The sequence below is a fragment of the Wyeomyia smithii genome, chromosome 1, assembly GCF_029784165.1.
Source record: "Wyeomyia smithii strain HCP4-BCI-WySm-NY-G18 chromosome 1, ASM2978416v1, whole genome shotgun sequence".
NCBI lineage: Eukaryota > Metazoa > Arthropoda > Insecta > Diptera > Culicidae > Wyeomyia > Wyeomyia smithii.
In genome coordinates, this window is record NC_073694.1 from 147954795 (window position 1) to 147977104 (window position 22310).

General features: G+C 40.6%; 2 protein-coding genes across 2 annotated transcripts; one reads left to right on the top strand and one right to left on the bottom strand.

Moving 5' to 3' along the window:
• The first annotated feature begins 245 nt into the window (after positions 1-245).
• LOC129717662 (IQ and ubiquitin-like domain-containing protein) lies at positions 246-18301 on the top strand. Its single transcript, XM_055667735.1, has 8 exons — positions 246-723; positions 783-928; positions 1015-1077; positions 7753-8020; positions 8077-8423; positions 8487-8650; positions 16507-16642; positions 16908-18301. Exons 1-8 carry the CDS (start codon positions 347-349, stop codon positions 17450-17452), a joined length of 2046 nt encoding a protein of 681 aa, XP_055523710.1. The 5' UTR covers positions 246-346; the 3' UTR covers positions 17453-18301.
• On the bottom strand, positions 17468-19967 carry LOC129717663 (FAST kinase domain-containing protein 4). Its single transcript, XM_055667736.1, has 6 exons — positions 19787-19967; positions 19477-19669; positions 19252-19424; positions 18133-19198; positions 17804-17873; positions 17468-17741 (listed from the first exon to the last, which is right to left on the bottom strand). The coding sequence occupies exons 2-6, from the start codon at positions 19667-19669 to the stop codon at positions 17528-17530; spliced, it is 1716 nt and encodes a 571-aa protein (XP_055523711.1). The 5' UTR covers positions 19787-19967; the 3' UTR covers positions 17468-17527.
• Between the last annotated feature and the right edge of the window lie 2343 nt (positions 19968-22310).

Sequence of the window (22310 nt, forward strand, 5' to 3'; positions counted from 1 at the left end):
AAACTTTAAAATGCGTTTTTCTCGATTTGATGCCTATGGCATATTAGCCATTTTTTGAATTATGGGCAGAATACAGGTTGAGTTATTTACATTTATATTCTTTCCGTTGAAATGTTGGTCGGTGGCTTCTATTGTAGGCAGCCACCGCAGCCGCATACATTGCATACATTGCAGCGCATGTTGCATAGTGTCGTTAAATTCTCTTCATAGAGTTGTTATGCCTAGCAACCGTAGTTGTTCATGTCACCAGAGTAGATAATCAATACTATAAGAACTCGTGCTGTGTACAAAATCCACATTCAAAACTATTTTTGCTAATCAGAAAATTGTCTTTAGATTTGTAAAAATGTCAAGATATGCCAAACAAAAACTGCCTGAATCGCTCACATTCGACGAAAACGTTGAAACCAACAACGACGACGATGACATTCTGTTACTCAAAGATGTTACCGTCAAATTCCACATCCTCAAATCGCAAATCGTAACCCATGCTTATCCGAACATTAGCACGGTAGAGGAAGTTAAGAAAGACATTTCCAAAAAGTTTCAGACTCTTCCTAAATATCTCGTTCTGAAGCAACCCGACAGTATGAAACCCCTAGATGATCACCAGCGTTTATTCGATATTTGTGATAATGAGTATGGTATCATCGACATAAACCTAGAGTTGTCTGAAAACGCACTCGAAGAAAACGTCAAATTGGAGCCGCAGATTTACTACAAGTAGGTGTTGTTCATATGCACTGATCTATCAATAAATTTACATACTTTGCCATTTTTAGCAATTTCAACCTGCCGGATTTCATTACTGTTCGTGTATCAGCTGATGATAAAACGGACGGAAGCTTAAGTCGTGACCTTGTTGTGGAAATCGAAAACCAAGCCATCATGAAACCTTTTGTCGGTGGTTACGTGGATAAAATTACAAGTAAAATTGATTAGTTTTTAGTCTACCCATTTATTTATATTTTTTGTCGAACACAAGTTTAGTAAAACGATGTTTACACGTTTCAGAGACCGAATACCATGATGCCTTCACACAGACTGGTCCACTTTTGACCCAAATTAAATATGAAGGTAAGATAACACAGTGCAACAAAAATTGACTTTTTTTCTGCCTTGGCTTCTATATATAATTTTCTGTGTATTTGTATGCAAAACTAAATTTTCCCGAGTTTGAACATAACAATGGCGCCATTTTGAATTTTTGAGAAACCGGTAATTTTTGTGGTTTTTTCAACGCCATTTTGTTTTGAGGCCAAATATCAAAATTCTAACAGTTTGTCCACATATTAGCATCTTTTTACCCATCTTTTGAAAAAAAAAACAGATCTTAAATCGGACAAAAACTGAGCTCAAAACGGTGATTCTACGAAACCGGTTTCGGCATAGTTTTAGTATATTTCACAAAGCAAAATAATTTCGATTATTTCTGAGCATTAAAACAGTCTCAGAAATCGAATGGTAGGTGTCTAATCTACGTAAGATGTCAGCAGATAAACCTATTTTGTATTGTAGGGGAATTGGGGCAAAATCGACATTTTGCTGACATTTTACGTTGATCAGACACCTACCATTCGATTTCTGAGACTTTTCCACTCAAAATAAGATATAATTTGACTACCACTTTAAGATATTAGCGAATTACCATTAATACTCAGAAATAATCGATATTATTTTGCTTTGTGAAATATACCAAAACTATGCCGAAACCGGTTTCGTAGAATCACCGTTTTGAGCTCAGTTTTTGTCCGATTTAAGATCTGTTTTTTCAAAAGATGGGTAAAAAAATTTTGATATTTGGTCTTAAAACAAAATGGCGTTGAAAAAACCTCAAATATTTCCAGTTTCTCAAAAATTCAAAATGGCGCCATTGTTGCCCCTTATATTGAAATATGTTCAAACTCCGGGACATTTATTTTCGCATCAAACTTCATCAAAAAATCATACATAGAAGCCAAGGCAAAAAAATGGTTGCACTGTGTAATCAAAACAGTAATAAACGTTTTTGCTTTTTTAAAACGACGTGGAAGATTGTGTTCCTAGTTATCGATATTGGCAAAAACACAATTAGGCATATTATTATCAGTAGTTTTATCAAAATTATTCGCTGTCTCATATTATTTAATACTGTAGCGCTCAAAAGCCTTTTTTCTAGAATTTTATGGAATGTAAAAATTTATCTTTTTTAAGCTTTACGATACAAAAATATTGGTAGTTGCACTAATTCAAAAACCCAAATTAATCCTCCTAGCGGTGAGATCCAGCCTTTCTCCTTTGAACTTATTATTCGCTAAAACAGATTCACACGAACACTTCAATTTTCAGAAAAAAAACCTTGATAATATTTGCTGGATTTATTTTTCATCCTAAATAACAAATTTGTGGTAGCCAACAGTGAAACTATACCTAACATTTGAAACATAGCATTCAAACACATACGAACATACATTAACACATGCAAATAACATGAAATAAATATGTTTCAAATATGACGCAATTTTTTTTTTTCGTGGTACAATCGAAATGTCACTGTACTCATATTTAGGTTGGACTCGATTCTATTTCATTCGATAAGATATCATTTTAGATTCGATTATTTATAGTAGGAATTTTCTTCTATTTCAAATACAACATTCCTTTCAATCTCGAGCAATACCGGGAACGTACAAATAGCACGATACCAAATTTAAATTTTGTTGAAGCCAAATATTTCGATCAAAGCAGCTACAGTTTTAAATAGTCTTTGAATTTCGTGTCTTTTCATAACTTTTGAACTACATATGATCGGCGTGCGACCAGACCGAGCCAAGTGCCATTTTCTTTAAAATTGAGTTATTAGCACCAGTGGATGTGCAAACTGATAATCTATGTTCCATTAAAGAATGAAATCATTTGAACAGTTCAAAGGCGTGTTATAATAAAAAATCTCTGTAGCACTTTGCGAAAAGAACGAAATTGCGTTCGACCAGAGTGAACCGTAAACACAGCCATGGCATCTAAAGAAAGTGATTGTTTGTGATTTAAGCGCAGTATACAGTTCAAAAAGGAATTCATTTTCCTATTCCAATCCCATGTAAAATTCAGGCACTGAATCAGGCAATGAATTTCTTCTGGTAGCTAGTACGCAGCTAAAAAGAAATCATAAACCGAAAGGGAAAACAAAGTTCACTTGCTGTGAACACTGCTGTGAAGCAAAATGTCACTTGTTCTTGCACGGAATAATGACCACTGACATTATTCAGGTACTGAAAGTTTCAGGCAGTTGGTTGGTCGTCTCACACCCAGCGATGCCAGATTGGAAGACATTCTAGTAGATTCTACGTGATTGTAGATGCATACATTTCATGTGAGTTTCACGTAGAATTCATCTACTGGTAAACGACGAATTTGCATACCTGAGTGATTTATTACGCAACATATTTTGATAATTTCAAAAACCCGTTTCCTAGCTCATAAAAATTAGAGAAATAAATGAAAATTATACATTTCGTAAAACGTGATTGCTATCAGATATCATACAGGTATGCAAACTCGTCAATTCGTAAATGAGTAAAACAACATAAAAACTGATAAATATTACGACATTCCCGGGGATTCTTACTGTCCACTGCAGCTGTTTTTGTTCAGGTAACTCTTCCTCCTTTGAACTGAAGCTGTGTGAAACCTGTAACCTCAAGTCTCGAGTTAATTATGATTTTTAGAAAATTCACTTATTGGCAAGCCATTCAGAAAATCTGTTTTATGTTCAGAATCAGACAACAGCTTCGCCATTTTGATTTCTGGTTCGTTTCGCACAGAGAATTCACGCGATACATCCTGTTTGCCGTTGTCAACTTCACGTAGATGGTACGTGATTAACCATGGTATGCATGAGATTTTCACGTAGATGTTATGTTTGTCAAATAAGTCATGCAAAGTGACAGAAAATGAACAATTATAGGTACTTTCACGTAACAATAACGTGAAAAATATTTTGAGTCTACGATGAAGACATTAGTTTTTGTGACGACAACGTGAAGACATTGGAGAAAACATGTGAAGAAATAGAAAAATTATGTGAACGATTCGAATTTTGCATTTGCGGTTTTTTTTGCTCGACAGTTTCCCTTTTGCCGGAAAGGTAGGAAGACTTTTTTTCGCGGACCGTGAAGACTTTTGAAAAAATTAACTGGCATCCTTGCTCTCACACCAGATCGCGGTAAACAAGTTTGTTCGAGTTATAGAAAAAAAGCAAAAATCATGCGCTCACTGACGTCAGATATCGTTTCTGTGAAGCATTCTCAGCTGTCAAAATTCCGTTTGGTAAAAAGGGCAAAACTTCGTGAACCTCTTTTCTTTTCAACTGCGTACCATGCTTTAAAAGCAAACTTTGCGGTTTATTTTAACCAGTAACTGATTTCTCCGCTTCGGACAGCTCGTTAATACGACTGTCATCAGAACTAGATAAATAAACAGCCAGGTGGTTTCCGTAGAGCCGAATTTCGTTTCAATGGGCACATCACTTTTTTTTCAAGATCTTGTTGGGCCAGACCGAACCAAGTGCATTTTATTTTCATTTGATATTTTTCAAATAACACTAGATTTTTTCTTGTGACAAACGTCAGGACTGGGTTAATATACGGTAAATCAATAAAATTAGACAATACCCGCTTCAAAACACCAGAGTATCTCATATTGATACCATCTTAACACTTAGCACTTGGTGCGCTTTGGCACCAGGAAATAGAGCAACAGAAATGAAGCTTTGCTTGTCTATCAACTGTATAATTTTTGATACAGATTGGACTGAGAGATAAATCAGCGTTGATATCTATGTGTTACGTTTGACTAATAAGAAAAATTAACTTGTTTTATAGTCAAGTTGATATGTTGTAGTAAATAGGTTTGACCAGACCGAACTGAAGACCATTTTTTAAAATTTTTGTTCGACCAGAGTGAACTGAGTGCATAGGTGTCAAAAATAAAAACCAAATATTTTATCAATTATTGCTATTATTCGTGTATTTATGATAAGAGGACATTCATTAAACCTTATTCATTACGTGTTAGCATGGGTGGTCAAACTTCAAATGCTAATTACTCAAAACAATGTGTTTGGCGCTTGGCTCGGTCTGGTCGCACGCCGACCATATCAAAGTGCATTTAACACTAAGATTGTTGGAATTAGTCATCGATAAAGTCATCGGAACATGTTTCTTTCCACAATTTTTGAACCACGTGTTTAATCATTATAAAACTTATTAATTAACCTTTACTTAGCCCGTTCATTTAATACTAATATTGTTCAAATCGGTAATGTAGTTTGTGAGATAATGAAGTTTAGTGATTTTCACATTTTGATACATTACAGACAAATTTACAGTCCGATTACAAAGAAATTTAATGAGATGTTATGAGGCAGCTAGTCCTTTTATTTGACACTAATATTGTGAAAATCGATTCAGCCATCTTTGAGAAAAGTGAGGGAGTTTAAGTATTCTTCGGAATGTGTTTCTTTTCATAGCCAGATTTCACATTTTTCAACATAAAGCATGGTACGCAGTTGAAAAGAAAAAAGGTTCACGAAGTTTTGCCCTTTTTACCAAACGGAATTTTGACAGCTGAGAATGCTTCACAGTAACGATATCTGACGTCAGTGAGCGCATGATTTTTGCTTTTTTTCTATAACTCGAACAAACTTGTTCACCGCGATCTGGTGTGAGAGCGAGGATGCCAGGTATTTTTTTCAAAAGTCTTCACGGTCCGCGAAAAAATGTCTTCCTACCTTTCCGGCAAAAGGAAAACTGTCGAGCAAAAAAAAACCGCTAATGCACTAATGCAAAATTCGAATCGTTCACATAATTTTTCTATGTCTTCACATGTTTTCTCCAATGTCTTCACGTTGTCGTCACAAAAACTAATGTCTTCATCGTAGACTCAAAATATTTTTCACGTTATTGTTACGTGAAAGTTCCTATAATTGTTCATTTTCTGTCACACAAACATAACATCTACGTGAAAATCTCATGCATACCATGGTTAATCACGTACCATCTACGTGAAGTTGACAACGGCAAACAGGATGTATCGCGTGAATTCTCTGTGCGAAACGAACCAGAAATCATAATGGCGAAGCTGTTGTCTGATTCTGAACATAAAACAGATTTCTGAATGGCTTGCAAATAAGTGAATTTTCTAAAAATCATAATTAACTCGAGACTTGAGCTTACAGGTTTCACACAGCCTCAGTTCAAAGGAGGAAGAGTTACCTGAACAAAAACAGCTGCAGTGGACAATAACAATCCCCGGGAATGTCGTAATATTTATCAGTTTTTATGTTGTTTTACTCATTTACGAATTGACGAATTTGCATACCTGTATGATATCTGATAGCAATCACGTTTTACGAAATGTATAATTTTCATTTATTTCTCTAATTTTTATGAGCTAGGAAACGGGTTTTTGAAATTATCAAAATATGTTGCGTAATAAATCACTCAGGTATGCAAATTCGTCGTTTACCAGTAGATGAATTCTACGTGAAACTCACATGAAATGTATGCATCTACAATCACGTAGAATCTACTAGAATGTCTTCCAATCTGGCATCGCTGGGTGTGAGACGACCAACCAACTGCCTGAAGGTACTGACCAACCAACTGCCTGAGGTACTGAAAGTACCTGAATAATGTCAGTGGTCATTATTCCGTGCAAGAACAAGTGACATTTTGCTTCACAGCAGTGTTCACAGCAAGTGAACTTTGTTTTCCCTTTCGGTTTATGATTTCTTTTTAGCTGCGTACTAGCTACCAGAAGAAATTCATTGCCTGATTCAGTGCCTGAATTTTACATGGGATTGGAATAGGAAAATGAATTCCTTTTTGAACTGCATACTGCGCTTAACAGGCAAAGTAAGAGTTCGATTGCAAAACAAATCAAGGGTCTTATGAGGCAACTATACCTTCCATCTGACACTGATTTTCATGAAAATCGGTTCAGCCATCGCTGAGAAACATGAGTGGGATTGAACAGTCTCCAGAACGCGTTTCTTTAAATAACTTGTGAACCACATGTTCAACCTTTATGAAATTCAAAAGTTAAGGGTTTTCGGTTGTGTAGTTTCTGAGATAATAATGTTTCGTGATTTTTACATTTTGATACATAACCTCTAAACTAAAAATCCGATTACAATAAAACTCAATAGGGTCTTATGGGGCAAACAGACCTGCCATTTGTAATTGATTTCATGAAAATTGGTCCAGTCATCTCTGAGAAAATTGAGTTAGATTGGGAGAGCGTTACACACACACATACAGAAAACGTTCAGCTCGCCGAACTAAGTCCAGTGATACACGACATTTGGCCCTTTCGAGCACTTTCATACCTTTAGTTTTTGCAGTGATTGCTATACCTTTTTAGGAGAAAGGCAAAAATGAACAATTTATTTAAAAGGTGAATTTTTGTTTTTCGAAACCTGTCGAGTTATCAATTCCCGAATAAAGTTCTGCAATCTGGTTTCAACTCCTTATGATACATTTAAATAACGAAAGTACCACATAATGTTGCATCGTATTGGTTCGCGAAGACTTTGTTCCAAATACAACTATTTATTCACAATGGATATCATTATCGTCTTCACCTCTAGGTGAAGCTTCACCTTCGCACAATTATCACGCAGAGTTTTACAGCGTATGATCTTAATATAAAAATATTCTAAAACAATATGTACATTATTTCAATATCATTCATTCAAAATAATCTTTCAAAAAGGAATTTATAGTCGTGACACGCAGACGGTTGAAGAAAAAAGCATAGAAATTGAAACGCCTTGCGATCGAGCAACCGTTAGCTATGGAGATGCTACGGCACTCTCCTACGCATCCAAATATACTGACAGAGTTATTGTGGCGAAAAACTACGAAAGCTACGACGAGATGACAAAACGTATTGATCCTATCGGTAAAATTATTTTAATTCAGCGCAATTTTCGTCGGTATATGTGGCAAAAACTTATTAGGGAGAGCGCTGCAGAGTGGAGGTAATTGATGTTTATTTTTCAAAGCAATCTAAAATTTAACATTTCTTCCCTTGAAGACGTATGCAGAAAGAGCAGAAACGACGTGAAAGTAGGCGTTCTAAAACACGGCAGGATGAATACCGGAAGGAGTGTATTGTAAAAACGTTTCCTAAAACCAAACAGGATTTTGATGCGCTTCATGCTCAGGTGCAAATGTGGAAAGAAAACGAGCTCAAGCAAATTAGCGAAAAATATTCAGGTGCTCCTAAGATAGCAGAGATGAACATGCTGCTGGACAAGGAAGTTCAGTTGCTGAACGGCATCGAAAGGCAACGTCAGATACTGCAGCAGGAGGCCAAGAAAGTACTCAACGAACAAATTTTGAAAAAGTTAGGCGACCCTGTTAAATGGGTTGGATATACCAGTAATAGACCCAAGTATGGTATTGGAATTACTCATTTTTACTCCCTTTTCTTTGTTCTTACAGATTTGATAATTCAAATGGATACGCTGAGAAATCAACGGGCGCGCTATTTGGCTCAGTATTATCGGAAACTGGCAGATGAACCTCTTGGGGCTCACGGACGAATGACATTACTCAACCGTGTTTCAGATGTGATTGCTAAGGAAGTTCATCCAGCGGTTAACGAGGTGAGCGTTGCTACGATACAATTTGGAATACGATGATTGGAATTAAAAACTAGGTATCCTTTATGAAAAATATCCATTGGATGTTTAAAGGGAAAAATGAACTGTGTAAGATGTTCATAAAATGAACAGAGATATGATCTTACAAAATTCCTCAAACCTCAATTCAAATCGTTGTTGTTAGGTTCACATGCACTTTTCTTTCTTCTCACTGCTGCCTGAAGCATCCAATAGTAGAGCTCACTGTTTTTTTTGCGCCACTCGTATTCTGCATTGAATGCTGGAAGTTGATGCATGAAATTTTTCATTGAAATTTGTAAAATTTTTCACGCGTTGAGATGCCGGAGATAGCATATGAGACCCATTGAGGTATATATATATATATAGATATATATATATATATATATATATAGATATATATATATATATATATATATAAATATATATATATATATATATATATATATATATATATATATATATATATATATATATATATATATATATATATATATATATATATATATATATATATATATATATATATATATATATATATATTTTTTTTTTTTTTTTTTTTTTTGTTTCAGGTGGAGGGGAAATTTGCATCCAAACCCCTGAGGTGACCAACCTCAGGGAGTGTGGGGTTGGTTTGAATCAGTGACCGGACCCACTAAAACCCCTCCAGTCTCCAGCCCATAATACTCCCCGGGACCACCGCTAGGTATTGCTTCGGGGAGCGGCTTTTGTGCTCTGTGCACCCTCTTGGTTCTATAGATCTCTTTGCTAACTTAGCTAACTAACCTGGAGACTGGCCGTTAGCTAACACTGGCGTGTCGGTGGTCAACCTGTCGCCTGTTTTGCAATTCTAAAACTATTTGAGAGGCGGCTGTACAAACCGCCCTCCAAATGTTTGGGTCTTTACACATCCTCCGAACTAGGTTGTCCGGAGTGGTGTCTGGCCCGCTCACTACCATCATGTCGCTCCGCGCATGCACAAAACGAGGGCACACGAAGAAGACATGCTCAGCAGTTTCTTCCGCATCCGCGCACTCGGGACACATGGGGGACCCCGCATGCCCGAATCTGTGTAGATACTGCCTGAAGCAACCATGACCTGACAGAATCTGTGTCAAGTGGAAGTTAACTTCTCCATGGCGCCTCCCGACCCATCCGGATACGTCCGGAATAAGTCGATACGTCCATCTACCCTTTACGGAATTGGACCATTCCTGCTGCCATCTGATCATCGAGAATGACCTTCTGGTGCCTCGTATACCCCTTGTGTCACGTTGATCGAAGCATTCTACGTCCTCCTTAATGGCTATGCTGATAGGCATCATGCCGGACAGGACGCAGATTGCGTCGTATGACACTGTACGGTACGCGCTCACAACCCTCAGGCACATGAGCCTGTAGGTACTTTCCAGTTTACGACGATGACTGTTGGTACCTAACGCTTTGGACCACGCTGGCCCACCATACCTAAGTATGGACGAAACCACGCTGGCAAGAAGTTTACGCTTGCTGCCATATACCGCTGAGCTATTGGACATCATTCGAGATAGTCCTGCAGTGGCCGTTGAAGCCCTCTTACAGGCATAGTCGACGTGACTCTTAAATGTGAGCTTATCGTCAACCATAACCCCCAAGAGCTTCAAGGAACGCCTTGAGGTAATGGTGCAGTCTCCGACTCTGACCACCGCCTGTTGCTCTAATTTGCGGTTGTTCACAACCGTAACCTCCGTTTTATGGTGCGCTAACTCCAGTTTCCTAGAGTGCATCCAGTCTTCGACCTTGCGTATGCAGTGCGCGGCCGTCAACTCGACCTCTTCGATCGACTCGCCGTAGACCTCTAGCGTGATGTCGTCTGCGAAACCGACGATCACAACCCCTACAGGGAACTTTAGTTTCAACACCCCGTCATACATGACATTCCACAACACCGGGCCCAGGATGGAACCTTGCGGTACCCCTGCGGTGATTGGGACGCACTTCTGACCCTCCTCCGTGTTGTAAACTAGTACCCGATTCTGGAAATAATTTTCCAAAATCTTGTACAACGACACCGGTACGTGGATGCTCCTAAGCGCGAGCGCTATGGAGTCCCAACTGGCGCTATTGAATGCATTCTTCACGTCAAGCGTGACGATTGCGCAATAGCGAATGCCCCAACTCTTACGCTGGAGTGCTACCTCTGCCGTCTTGGTGACAGAGAGAATAGCATCCAGCGTGGATCTACCTTTCCGGAAGCCGAACTGGTTACTTGCCAGACCGTTTACACCCTCTGTGTACTTCACCAGTCTGTTGAGGATAATCCTCTCAAGCACCTTGCCCGTAGTGTCCAGCAGACAGATAGGTCTGTATGCCGATGGGTCCCCTGGCGGTTTCCCAGCCTTCGGCAACAGCACCAATCTCTGTCGCTTCCACCTGTCCGGAAAGAGGCAGTCATCCAGGCACTTCTGCATGACTGCTCGAAATAGATCGGGGGCCACTTTCATGGTCGTCCTGATGGCCAAGTTCGGGATTCCATTCGGTCCCGGTGCCTTGCTCACCTTTAGGGAGTTGGCGATCACGATGAGTTCCTCATTCGTAACCCTTACCTCCTCCACAACCTCTGCACGGCTGCCGTCTCTCACGGATTGGATGCCCGGCAGGTTGGCCGACCATCCCTGGTCTGTGTCTGAGATACTGGAACGTCGGACGTGAGACTCAGCAACCGGAGGCCAAGGATTTGGCTCGTGTCGTAGAAAGAGTCCCTCGATGATACGCTCCAGCATCGCTGGTGATCGCTCTGCAGGCGCCAACACGCCTTTGGTCTTCGCCATTACGACTCTGTAGGCGTTGCCCCACGGATCCGTATTGGCACTCGCGCATAGCCTATCGAAGCAGGCCCTTTTGCTCGCCTTTATCGCACTTTGCAGATCCGAATACTACACGGCGCTCTACCCTCTGTGCATCGGTACGTGCACGTTGCAACATCCGTCTTGCACGGAGGCACGCGCTACGGAGGTCCGCTATCGCGTCGGTCCACCAGTATACCGGTGACTTACCATTCCTAGGTTGGCGGGTCCTAGGCATGGTGGCATCGCACGCCCGCGATAATGTGGCAACTAATTGGTCAGCACTCGGGCGGAGCCAACTGCCCCCCTCGCGCTCTCTTCTCATTGCTTCTGCAAATACCTCGGCATCGAAATGCGATGTCTTCCACCCGCGGACGGTCGGAGTATTGGCTCTACCCGTCGCCTGCCGCCTCACGTTCTGGACTACGCTATAGCAGACCGACTGGTGGTCACTATAGGTGTAGCCATCGTCTACCCTCCAGTTCACGATCAGTCCTGGGCTGGAGAACGTCACGTCGATGATCGACTCCGCACCATTTCTGCTGAATGTACACTTGGTTCCAACGTTGGCCAGATCTAGGTTGCGCTTTGCCAAAGCTTCCAACAAGATCTGACCCCTCCGGTTCGTGCGGCGGCTTCCCCACTCAACAGCCCAAGCGTTGAAGTCGCCCGCCACTACTAAGGGTGTTAGTCCCGTCAGCTCCATAGATAACAAATCGACCATCTGGGTGAACCTTTCGATAGACCAACGCGGCGGAGTATAACAACTGCAGTAGAACACTCCGTCCACCTTGGCAACCGCGTATCCTTCATTTGAGGTTGACACAACCTCCTGAACCGGGAACTTGCTGGTCGTGCATATGGCCGCCGTACTGGACTTATCTGCAACCCAATTACCGTTTCCGGGAGGAATGCAGTAGGGGTCCGATACGATTGCGATGTCCGACCGCGACTCAGACGCTGCTTGGTATAGCAGCTGCTGTGCCGCATAGCAATGGTTCAGGTTCAATTGTGTCACCCTCACGCCCGTGGTTTCGTGGCCGCCTTACCGGCTGGGCACCGGGGGTCTCCCATAAAGTGCTTGGCGTCCCGTTTCCAGTACATACCAAGCACTTGGGAGGCTCCCCGCAGTCTTTAGCTTTATGGCCAGCACCACCACACTTGTGTCCTCCCTCGAAACACCTGAAGCAATCGTCCGGCTGCTGGAGTATGCTCAGGGGACATACTGACCAGCCAACCTTAAGTTTGGCTGTCTTCAGGGCCAGAGTTGCATCGGCCGATGCAAGCCGGAAAGTGGCCACCTGGGTCCCCGCTGGACCCTTTCGGAGGCGAATTACCTCAGTGGCTACTTCCACTCCGCACTTCTCCTTGAGGGCCTGTGCAATATCGCACCTCTCGGTGATTTCATCCAGGTTTTTGAGCTGGAGAGTCACCTCTGAGGTGAGTGCCCGAATTTGCACATCTTTCCCGAGGACCTGCTCGGCTACCGTCTTGTAGGCAGCGCCCTTGTTTTTAGCATCCTTACGGAGCTCAAGGATCATCTCGCCGGTGCGAGAACGACGGATGGACATCCGCTCCCAGATCCTTGAGCTGGGTTTCGCCTCTCATTTTCTTCAAGACTTCGGAGTACTTGGACCCATCCGTCTTGAGTATGAGGGCGTCACCCCTGCTTCGCGCCTTCTTTCCCATTTTTGGACGATTTGTCGCCTTCTCGTCGTTGCGCTTGCTGTCTTTTTGGCGCTTCCTTCCTCCCACGGTAACCCAAGGGTTTCCCGTAGCTGCCACTTCGGCAGACTTTTCGGCGGACTTGGAGGCCGTTGGTGTGCTATCTCGCGGGCTTAGCACAACCAACCGTTTCTTGCTGTTCTCGGGGGCTTCCCCCGGAGACTGCCTTGCTCTTTTTGCGGCTGACCCGGAGGCGCAAACCGCTGCAAACGTGCAGGTGTCCGTTTGGACCGACTTCGTCGCCCTTCCGGTCACCTCCGTTGCATTCTTCTCTGCAGCCATCGCTCTTGCCTTGAGCTCGGCGTGCTCCTTCTTCGCAGCATCGACGGAGGACCGAAGCATGTAGAGAGCCTGCTTCAGGTACTTCGTCGTGTTGGTGCGACTTTTCGCAAACTCGATTATGGCATCGAGCTGCTCCGACAGCGCTACTACCTTCGGTAGCGTGTCTCGCTGTCTTCCGACCGCCTTTATCAACAGTGGACCAGCCACTGCGATGTCTTGCGTCGATCCGGTAGGCGTACTGCCTTTGCCGTCTTCGCAGGCGTCCTTTACTGCATCCATCTCCGCCTTTCTCGGCGGAGACCTCTGGATGCCTCCTCGTGCAAACGGGTTTTTCAACCCATCTGCGCCCAATTGTTGATCTTCATTATTTTCATTGTTCATTTTTGTTAAGTGGGTCCCCCTTCCAGCCGCTATCCTTATCCATACTGTAGTGGTCGCCTATCTGGCCCCATGGCAGTCTATGCCGAAGCAGTGAGGCCATGGCTAGGGGCGGCTGCCATAGCGCCTTATGAGCAACTATGACACCCCCGACCGGCGCAAGTCAGGAAAGGACATCTGATCCCACTCCTGCCCGGTTCCCACCGGGCAATGAATTTGGAACGTACTGGAAGGCCTGCCAGGTTTTACGGGACGGACCCCTGCACCGGTTGTTGTCTCGCCGTTTCAAGCCGTTGTCACACGACCTTACTAAGGGAGCTCGGCGCAGGTGCCAGCCCAGAATCGTAGTACGAAAACAAAATCCGACTCTTATCATATGACGTTGCGACCAGTTGCCGTAATTGGGAAATTACTGGCATCAATCCCAATGGGCGAGTTAGTGCATTTGGGTGGTGGGAGCGGCACTATTCGCTCCGTCAGAGCTGCTTCCGGATAATGTGGCTTTTGCGAGAATTCGGCGGCCCAATGCCTGAGTCTCACCACAACCTAGGCTAGCTCTCGCTGATGGTCCGGGACTTGCAGTTGCTTGCAGTGAGCACTTTCGTGGCCTACGGTAATCGCCAAATACCGACCCGTGGTGGCATACAGCTCTGCCATATATATATATATATATATATATATATATATATATATATATATATATATATATATATATATATATATATATATATATATATATATATATATATATATATATTTATGTGAAGAAAAAAAAAAAAAAATATATATATATATATATATATATATATATATATATATATATATATATATATATATATATTTAAATATATATATATATATATATATATATATATATATATATATATATATATATATATATATATATATATATATATATATATATATATATATATATATATATATATATATATATATATATATATATATATATATATATATATATATGAGGAAGAAGAAAACACTTGACTATATTAGTAGTGAAAAATAGGCAAAAACCACGTGCTTTTGGGTTGCCGACAGTGTCTACCGGATCCGCAAAGCAGATAAATTGATTGGATTTGAGCCTAAGCTTGACGAACACATTAATTCATAAGATTTAACGGAAATCGGATGGGTCGAGTAGACCACCCGAAATCCTCACACAACACTGCACATCCCCCATCGTAGCCTTTATCGGTCTGGTAAAATTCCCGGTGAAGCCGTTCTCGTAGAGTATTCTCCATAGCTCTTCACGATTAATCGTATCATAAGCGGCTTTGAAGTCGATGAAGAGATGAGCATAGGGAATCTGTATTCGCGTCATTTTTGGAGGATCTGGCGAAGAGTGAAGATCTGGTCCGTTGTCGACCGACCCTCCATGAAACCAGCCTGATAACTTCCCAAGAATCTGTTGGGGGCCATCCACATACCACGTGGACAGATTTTTAACGATTTTGACACCCCCCCCCTCCCCCTCCGTGGACAACTGTCCATATAAATTCTAAAAAAATTGTATGGACCGTGGACATTAGCCAACCCCCAGCACCCCCCCCCCACCCGCAAAGCTGTCCACGTGGTATGTGGATGGCCCCTTGGTTAGTAGTGACAGTCGCTGAAAAATTATTTGGGATATCACTTTGTATGCGACATTCAGAATAGTGATCACTCGGTAGTTTCACAATCGAGCTTGTCGCCAAATAACCCCGACCGGGGCAAATAACCCGACCTTCCACTCCAGTAGGCATTCCGTTTCCCAAATCTTAACAATCAGCAACAATCAGATGCAGACAACTGGCCAACTTGCCCGGGCCCATCTTGAGAAGCTCCACTCCTATACCGTCCAGCTGCCTTGTTATTCTGAGGCCACCGAAAAGCATCAACTTCGCCTATCGATGGGAATGGCACTTCTCCGTTGCTTGCTGCGCCGACAGTCTCCTGCGTCGCTGTTCTGGTGTCCTGCCTGTACGCCATTCAGATGTTCATCGAAGTGCTGTCTCCACCTTTCGATCACCTCATGATCATCCATCAAGATGTTCTCATCCTTATCCTTGTACATTCCGGCTCGCGAAACAAAGCCTTTGTCGGATGCGTTAAATTTCTGATTGAACTTTCGTGTTTCATTGAAGCGGTACAGCTGTTGTAGTTCTTCGCACTTCTCCTTCTCCTGGTGGCACTTTTTTCCTGGAAGAGTAGGGTTTGCTGTCTTCGTTTCTGTTTGTACCGCTCCACGTTCTGACGAGTGGCTCTCCGCAACATTACTACCCGCGCTGCGTTCTTTTCATCCAATATCTGCCGGTATTTCTCGTCAAACCATTCGTTACGTCTCCGCTACACTGCTGATGGCTGACTTGACGGTATTGAAGCACGTTAGGGCTTCTTCCAGCTTGTCCTCTTCTGGCAGTGCAGCTTCTAGAGAAAGCGCGTTCACAACAGATAGTTTTTGGCACATCTTTACCATCACTATGTAATGGTGAAGCGCACCTTCAGCGATAATAACCTAGATGTGATAAAACTCACGAAAATTATTTTAATTTCTTTCACGTAAGCTTCCCCTTCAGACCTAAACTATTCAAAAACAAAATAACTTGAATATTACTTTTCTCTACCCAGCTGGAAACACTTTTAGAACGCGAGCGACAACTGCTTATTAGCAACATTGACGACACAGGACTAGATTTACTCAGAAAACGTCAACTTACACTCTTAATGGATATTATTATTCATGAAAATGGTGAATCGCATAGAAGTAAGTATTAACATTAACGAAATGCGCCATCTCATTCATGTTTAAAAGTGACTAAGAAGAAATGGACGATTTAAAATATAATTAAGTATTTACCTTTCCAATTTACTCGAGGGATCATAACTTTTCCACTTTTACTACCATTTATTTTCATTCAACTGTACAACACTCATTTGATAGAATACACCACAAACTGTCTGCTTTAATAAACAATGTCGGCAAATTATTTCAGTTTACAATAGAAAAAAAACCAATTTTTTCATTCTAGAACACAACACACGTTTATGCAAAAAATGTAGTAAAGTTCGCCCGATTGCCAAATTTCCACTTGATACACGACAAACGTCGGCGAGTATCTGCGATCGTTGCTCTGCCCTCCAAGGTCCAGCGGTCGACATTGCCATCTACCGATCTATTCTACGTTCAATCCGACGTGATGAAAAGAAACGCGGAGCATTATCGTCATTTGCCTTTATAATACACGACAATGACATCAAGTACATAGTCGAGAACATCTGGCATGGCCATTCAGCTATCTCGAACGAAACAAACCGTTCGGAGCTTCGACTACCACGGTGGAACATCGCCCAGGATTGGGCACCTTGGAACTGCATTTGTCTAACCGATACGGAATCACGAGCACATCTCAAAATAAAGAATCTTAACTTCTATTATGAGGACAGCATAATCAAGTATATTAAGAACAAGCATGCGCTTTCTAAAACTGCATTCAAGCAGCTGCGAGAAATTGACCAAGTGTTTGTGGAATCAGGTTCCTGGTGGCAAGTTGGATTAGATGGTAAAAATATCTAAATTTGGAACGACATGTTAGTGCACTAACTGCAATCCACGTGTATTTGGAATTCTATATTTTGGTAAAATAATCACCTATACTCTCAGACTAACGAGAGTTTTGAACCTTTTTTGTAAATACTCTACTCGCTTCAGTAGTTTGTCGCTGGTATTGAACTCACTGTAGGGAATCGATAGTACTGAATAGCCACTTTTTTCCAGCAAGCGGCAGGTTAGAGCTTGAACCCCGTTTAATGACGGGTGCGGTCCCTGGCACATGTCATGATAATCGTGCACAAGTAAGGCGATCCTGAAAATATGCATATATTATTTCAATTACTAAAACAGTTGAATAGAAACAAAAAAGATTACCGTTTGGCATCCGCGTGTTCTTTGTCGACTGCCAGCGGTAAGCACCTCGAATCCAGCACGCATTCTGCATCTGCAAAAACAAAGTATAGTTTATATTATGCATAATAATACCTTATTATTTTCAATATATGATAAGATAAACGGATCTGTGACTATTTTTATAAAAAAAGTTCAATAATTGTTAGCGTAACATAAATAACAGGAGACATAACATCCATAACGATATTTGAAAATTTGTGAATATGTGTATGATATTTGTGTGGGTTTCGTCGAACGAAAAAATAATAGGGCAGTTTTATGATTTCAAATAGAAGCTATTACTAACTCACCAATAGCGAATCCCATGGTTGTTCTCTGATTAATCCGAACATGATTTTCCGACGGAAGAAGACTTTTAAGTGCATCCAACATTCCAGTAATCAATACACGTTTGCTTTTCGAACATTCAATAGGAACAAACAACTTAGGGTCATTTGGATTCAATGTGCTAAAATCAGAATCACTTCTGACAACGTTATTAGCAACTGCGTTAAGATTCAGGAGTTTCATCTTGATAGCGGGAGATAGTTCACCGCTACGTTCCTTTTCCAAGCAAGATATAAAACTCGAATTCAACACAGAAACCAACTGCTGCTGTGAAACACAGTTAAGTACAGCCAGAGACCACACCGTGTTCAACCAATCAACCGATTTAATAAAATCGCTTTGCATTAGATGATTGACCAACTTTTCCTGCACATTGTCCATATTGTTTGGTTCATAATTCAATGTGGCTAACGACAGCAAGAAAGTGCCTACATGAGCCGGTTTGCAAATTTCGCTTTTTGAAACAATCCAATCCGAAAGCACATCCAATATTGCAGTATCCCGGTACCGCAAAAGGCTTAAACTGGTTAGAATAGACCCAACTGATCCGGGCTTATCTTCATTTTCTGCTAATCCAGCTTCTACGTCGGTGCAAACTTTAGCAGCTAACACTGAGTCACGAAAATTCAGGTTTGCCATGGCATACAGTAAATCGCCGCACTCTTTCAGATTGAGCTGACTGGATGAACTGCTTATGTTGAATGCAAGTGAACGGAGCAACGGAGTGCTTCTTTTCTTTTTTTGAGCCAAAGAAGTCATAACCTTAATCATTTGTGACATCGTTAATCCCGCAATCAGTTTCGCCGCTTCATCGTTCGCTGTAACACCTAGCACCGTTTGTAGATCATCAACATGTAAGTTTGATCCAGTAGTTCGGTTGATGGTAAACGATGACTTATTTAAGGTGCCGTTATTTCGGTTACTGGTCCTGCCTAATACGTTGCATAACTGTATGAACCGAGAATCATTCTCAAATTCCGACAGTTTCACCTTTTTTATAGAACTCCATTCGGCCAATATTGAAACAATCTGCAAATATATAATCAATAATTGTTGTACTTCTCACTAAAAATGACAATCACCTTCAAAGCTTGCTTACGAGATACTTTCGCTCGACCAGGAATTGCCAGGAGATCATTCACTGTACTAGCGTTGAAGATTTTTTCATCAATGCCGTTGGAAATCACCGTTGTAGTTTTACCAGACAGTCGATTTTCATGCAACAATGATGCAAAAGCAGCGGCAACTATCGGATCTAAATAAGATAACTTGTAATATATGCGACATATACTTCATCAGCAAATTACTTTTGGTTATGTGTTGATCTCCCAGCGACTTTGCGTGTTGAGTTTGCCGTACGGAAACATCGGATTTTTTATTATCCTCGATCTTGCCTTCATCAGGTGTGACGTGAGAAGCAAAGGGAGCTACAGGAGCACTAAAGTTACGTTTCATGATGCGAAATCCAGTGCTTCGACTGAATCTGTACAAACTTAACATCTGAAAGAAAAGTATAATAAACAAAGCATTGAACCTTTTTATGTAACATAACCCTTCGGCAATGCGAACATCTTTATTACAGCAGACAGATAGTATTTGGTTAGGAAAAATTCTCACCTTGATTAGCTATTAACAAAATAAATACCGTGAGGATTCTACTCGATGAATCACGCAAAGCAATTGCTGAATAAACCAACGCTAGTAAACTTTTCAAAAAACTAAACTTCTTTCCATTTCTTGACGTCCGTTTTCGTCTAGCACTGTGCTGCGGTTCTGTTCTCCATGAATCTGAAGTATATGTGCTTTTATGATCAAAGGGAAAAACGTCACAAATAAACGTTGTTCACTTGCTGTTTGTTTTTGTTCATGCCAAGGTTTATAGATCAAGGCCACATCCAGCGTTGTTTTATTTTATATTGTCCTTTCACAAAAAAACTAGAATGCAGGGTATTTTCAAGAAAAAGAAGAAGCAACACCCGCAACTGTCAGACATCTCAAACTCTGGTAAAAAAGTATTGTAAGGAATAGCACTCGATACATATTTAACTGGGGATAGTGAAATGTTCGTAATTGAAATACAAAAATATCCGAATAAGTTTTATTCTCTACACCTCATTAGTTAATTACGTTGTAAATAAATGACACGATTACTTCAAGTGTTTTTGCACTTGACTCAATTCGTCATGTCGCACTGCAAATTGAGTGATTCAGTGTTGATTTCACAATGATTAACACTTTCTAACGAAATGATCTTGTGTTGAAAACTGTTCAATGGAAATAACCATAACAGTATTTGCACTACTGTTTAAATCAATTGATTTACAGCTGCAATTCCAATTGACAAACGTCAAAAACATAAAACGAAACAAAAATAGTGACAGTGACAAAAGGCGCAAGCAGCACATTTTTCGCATAGGTTAACAACTTGTTTGAAAGTAAGTTTTTAACATCCAAATGACCGACATTCCGTATCTCAAGCATTAGGCATATAAAAAGATGAACATAACAACAGAAAATCAAGTGATTTGCTGTTGATTTCATTGTTCTTTGCATTAATGTGTTTCGAAGGATTTTCTTTCCACTTTGAAATGTTAGGCAAGTATTGCGAATTCAACAGCAAATCACTTCACTTCGACGTGAATTTTTTTTACAGTGTAGGGTCTTTTTATTTGTTTCTTAGGTTTTCATTTGTCTTTATCGAGCATAGAATATCATATTCATCATCAAAGGCATGTACGATTTATTGCCATCAGCGTTGGGCACCATTTCGCCTATTTTTAGATAGGTTTGTGAACATGGTACAACAACATATTACTGGTTTGTTATAGTTCGCATGCTTTTAATGTATTTATCACAATGTCATAAAATATAAGTCGTGAGACAATAGGGGGTTTTAATTTGAAAAAATACCTGATTTTTCTTTTACTAATCGATAACCGGCCTTTCAGTAGGCATTACGTAATTTGTCTAAGATCTCTACGAGTTTTCTTTGATTTTAAAATTGAAAAATTATATTTGTTTTAAATTTTCACTAAGTGGCAAGTAGTGTACAGAGTGACATTGCTGTTGCTGGCTTTTGGGGAATATAACACTGATAGTAAGCAAAGTGACATTTCCGCTGCTGGCTTGTGAAAAATATAACCCTGTTTTACGTGTCATGACAGGGATGCCAGATGTAAAGACTATATTGAAAACATTTGAGCGCGTGTGAATAAGTGGAAGCCTAATAGTCGGTTGATTAACCGCATTCGATTTAATGTGTCACTGGAAGTTTTGTAAACTTTCAACGAGGACCGTGTTTACAGATTTCCTATGTATAAAGACATTGTTTTGTGGAGTGTGAAGATATTTGAAAAGTGACCTGGCCGCCCTGTGTCATGATTTCTTGACGGTAGGGTATGTCTTAAAACCACTTACAGTTGTTAAAATTCGAAATCGTTTTTTTCAATAGTTTTGTTGTTTAAATTAAGAATAGTTAGAAGAATATGAATTTCATTTGAAATTTCTTATCAAAAGAAAAAATAATATACATACCCCTAAAACACCCTATTATGTCGAACATGTTATGATAGTGATAACGCTACGCTATAAAGCTCATTTTTGAAGATGCAAAAAACAGACATAGAAACGATGCGCTGTACACTTTTGCGGTACTGGAAAACATTTATGTTATCTCAGGACACAAATTTTCAAAAAATAACAGAAGGGTTGTGTGCAAAGCCACGACCGCAAGGTTGAAGTAGAATACATTACAAGAAAGATAACCCGGCTATTATGTGAAGAAAAAAAAAAAAAGATAACCCGGCTGCTTGCGTGTCAGTCATTTTTTCTAGTAAATAAACCTTGACTAATCAGATCAATGGAATCTTTCGCTTCAACAAGGATTGACCATTTTCAATAATATAGTAAGTTGCTTGCCATGGTTGGGGCTTGACAATTTTTCAAATTTTGAGATGAAATTTTTTCGGATGTCGTGCTCATGACTGAAAGAAAAGATAATTCAGTACGTTCTGAGACCGAAAATAAAGTAAAATTTATAACTTTTACAAATTTAGTACGTGTAAATTAACTCAAAAGAAAACATTAACGCATTAATCATCAGCTCTTTATTTCATCCCGAAAAGGACAATTTGTTGTTCAA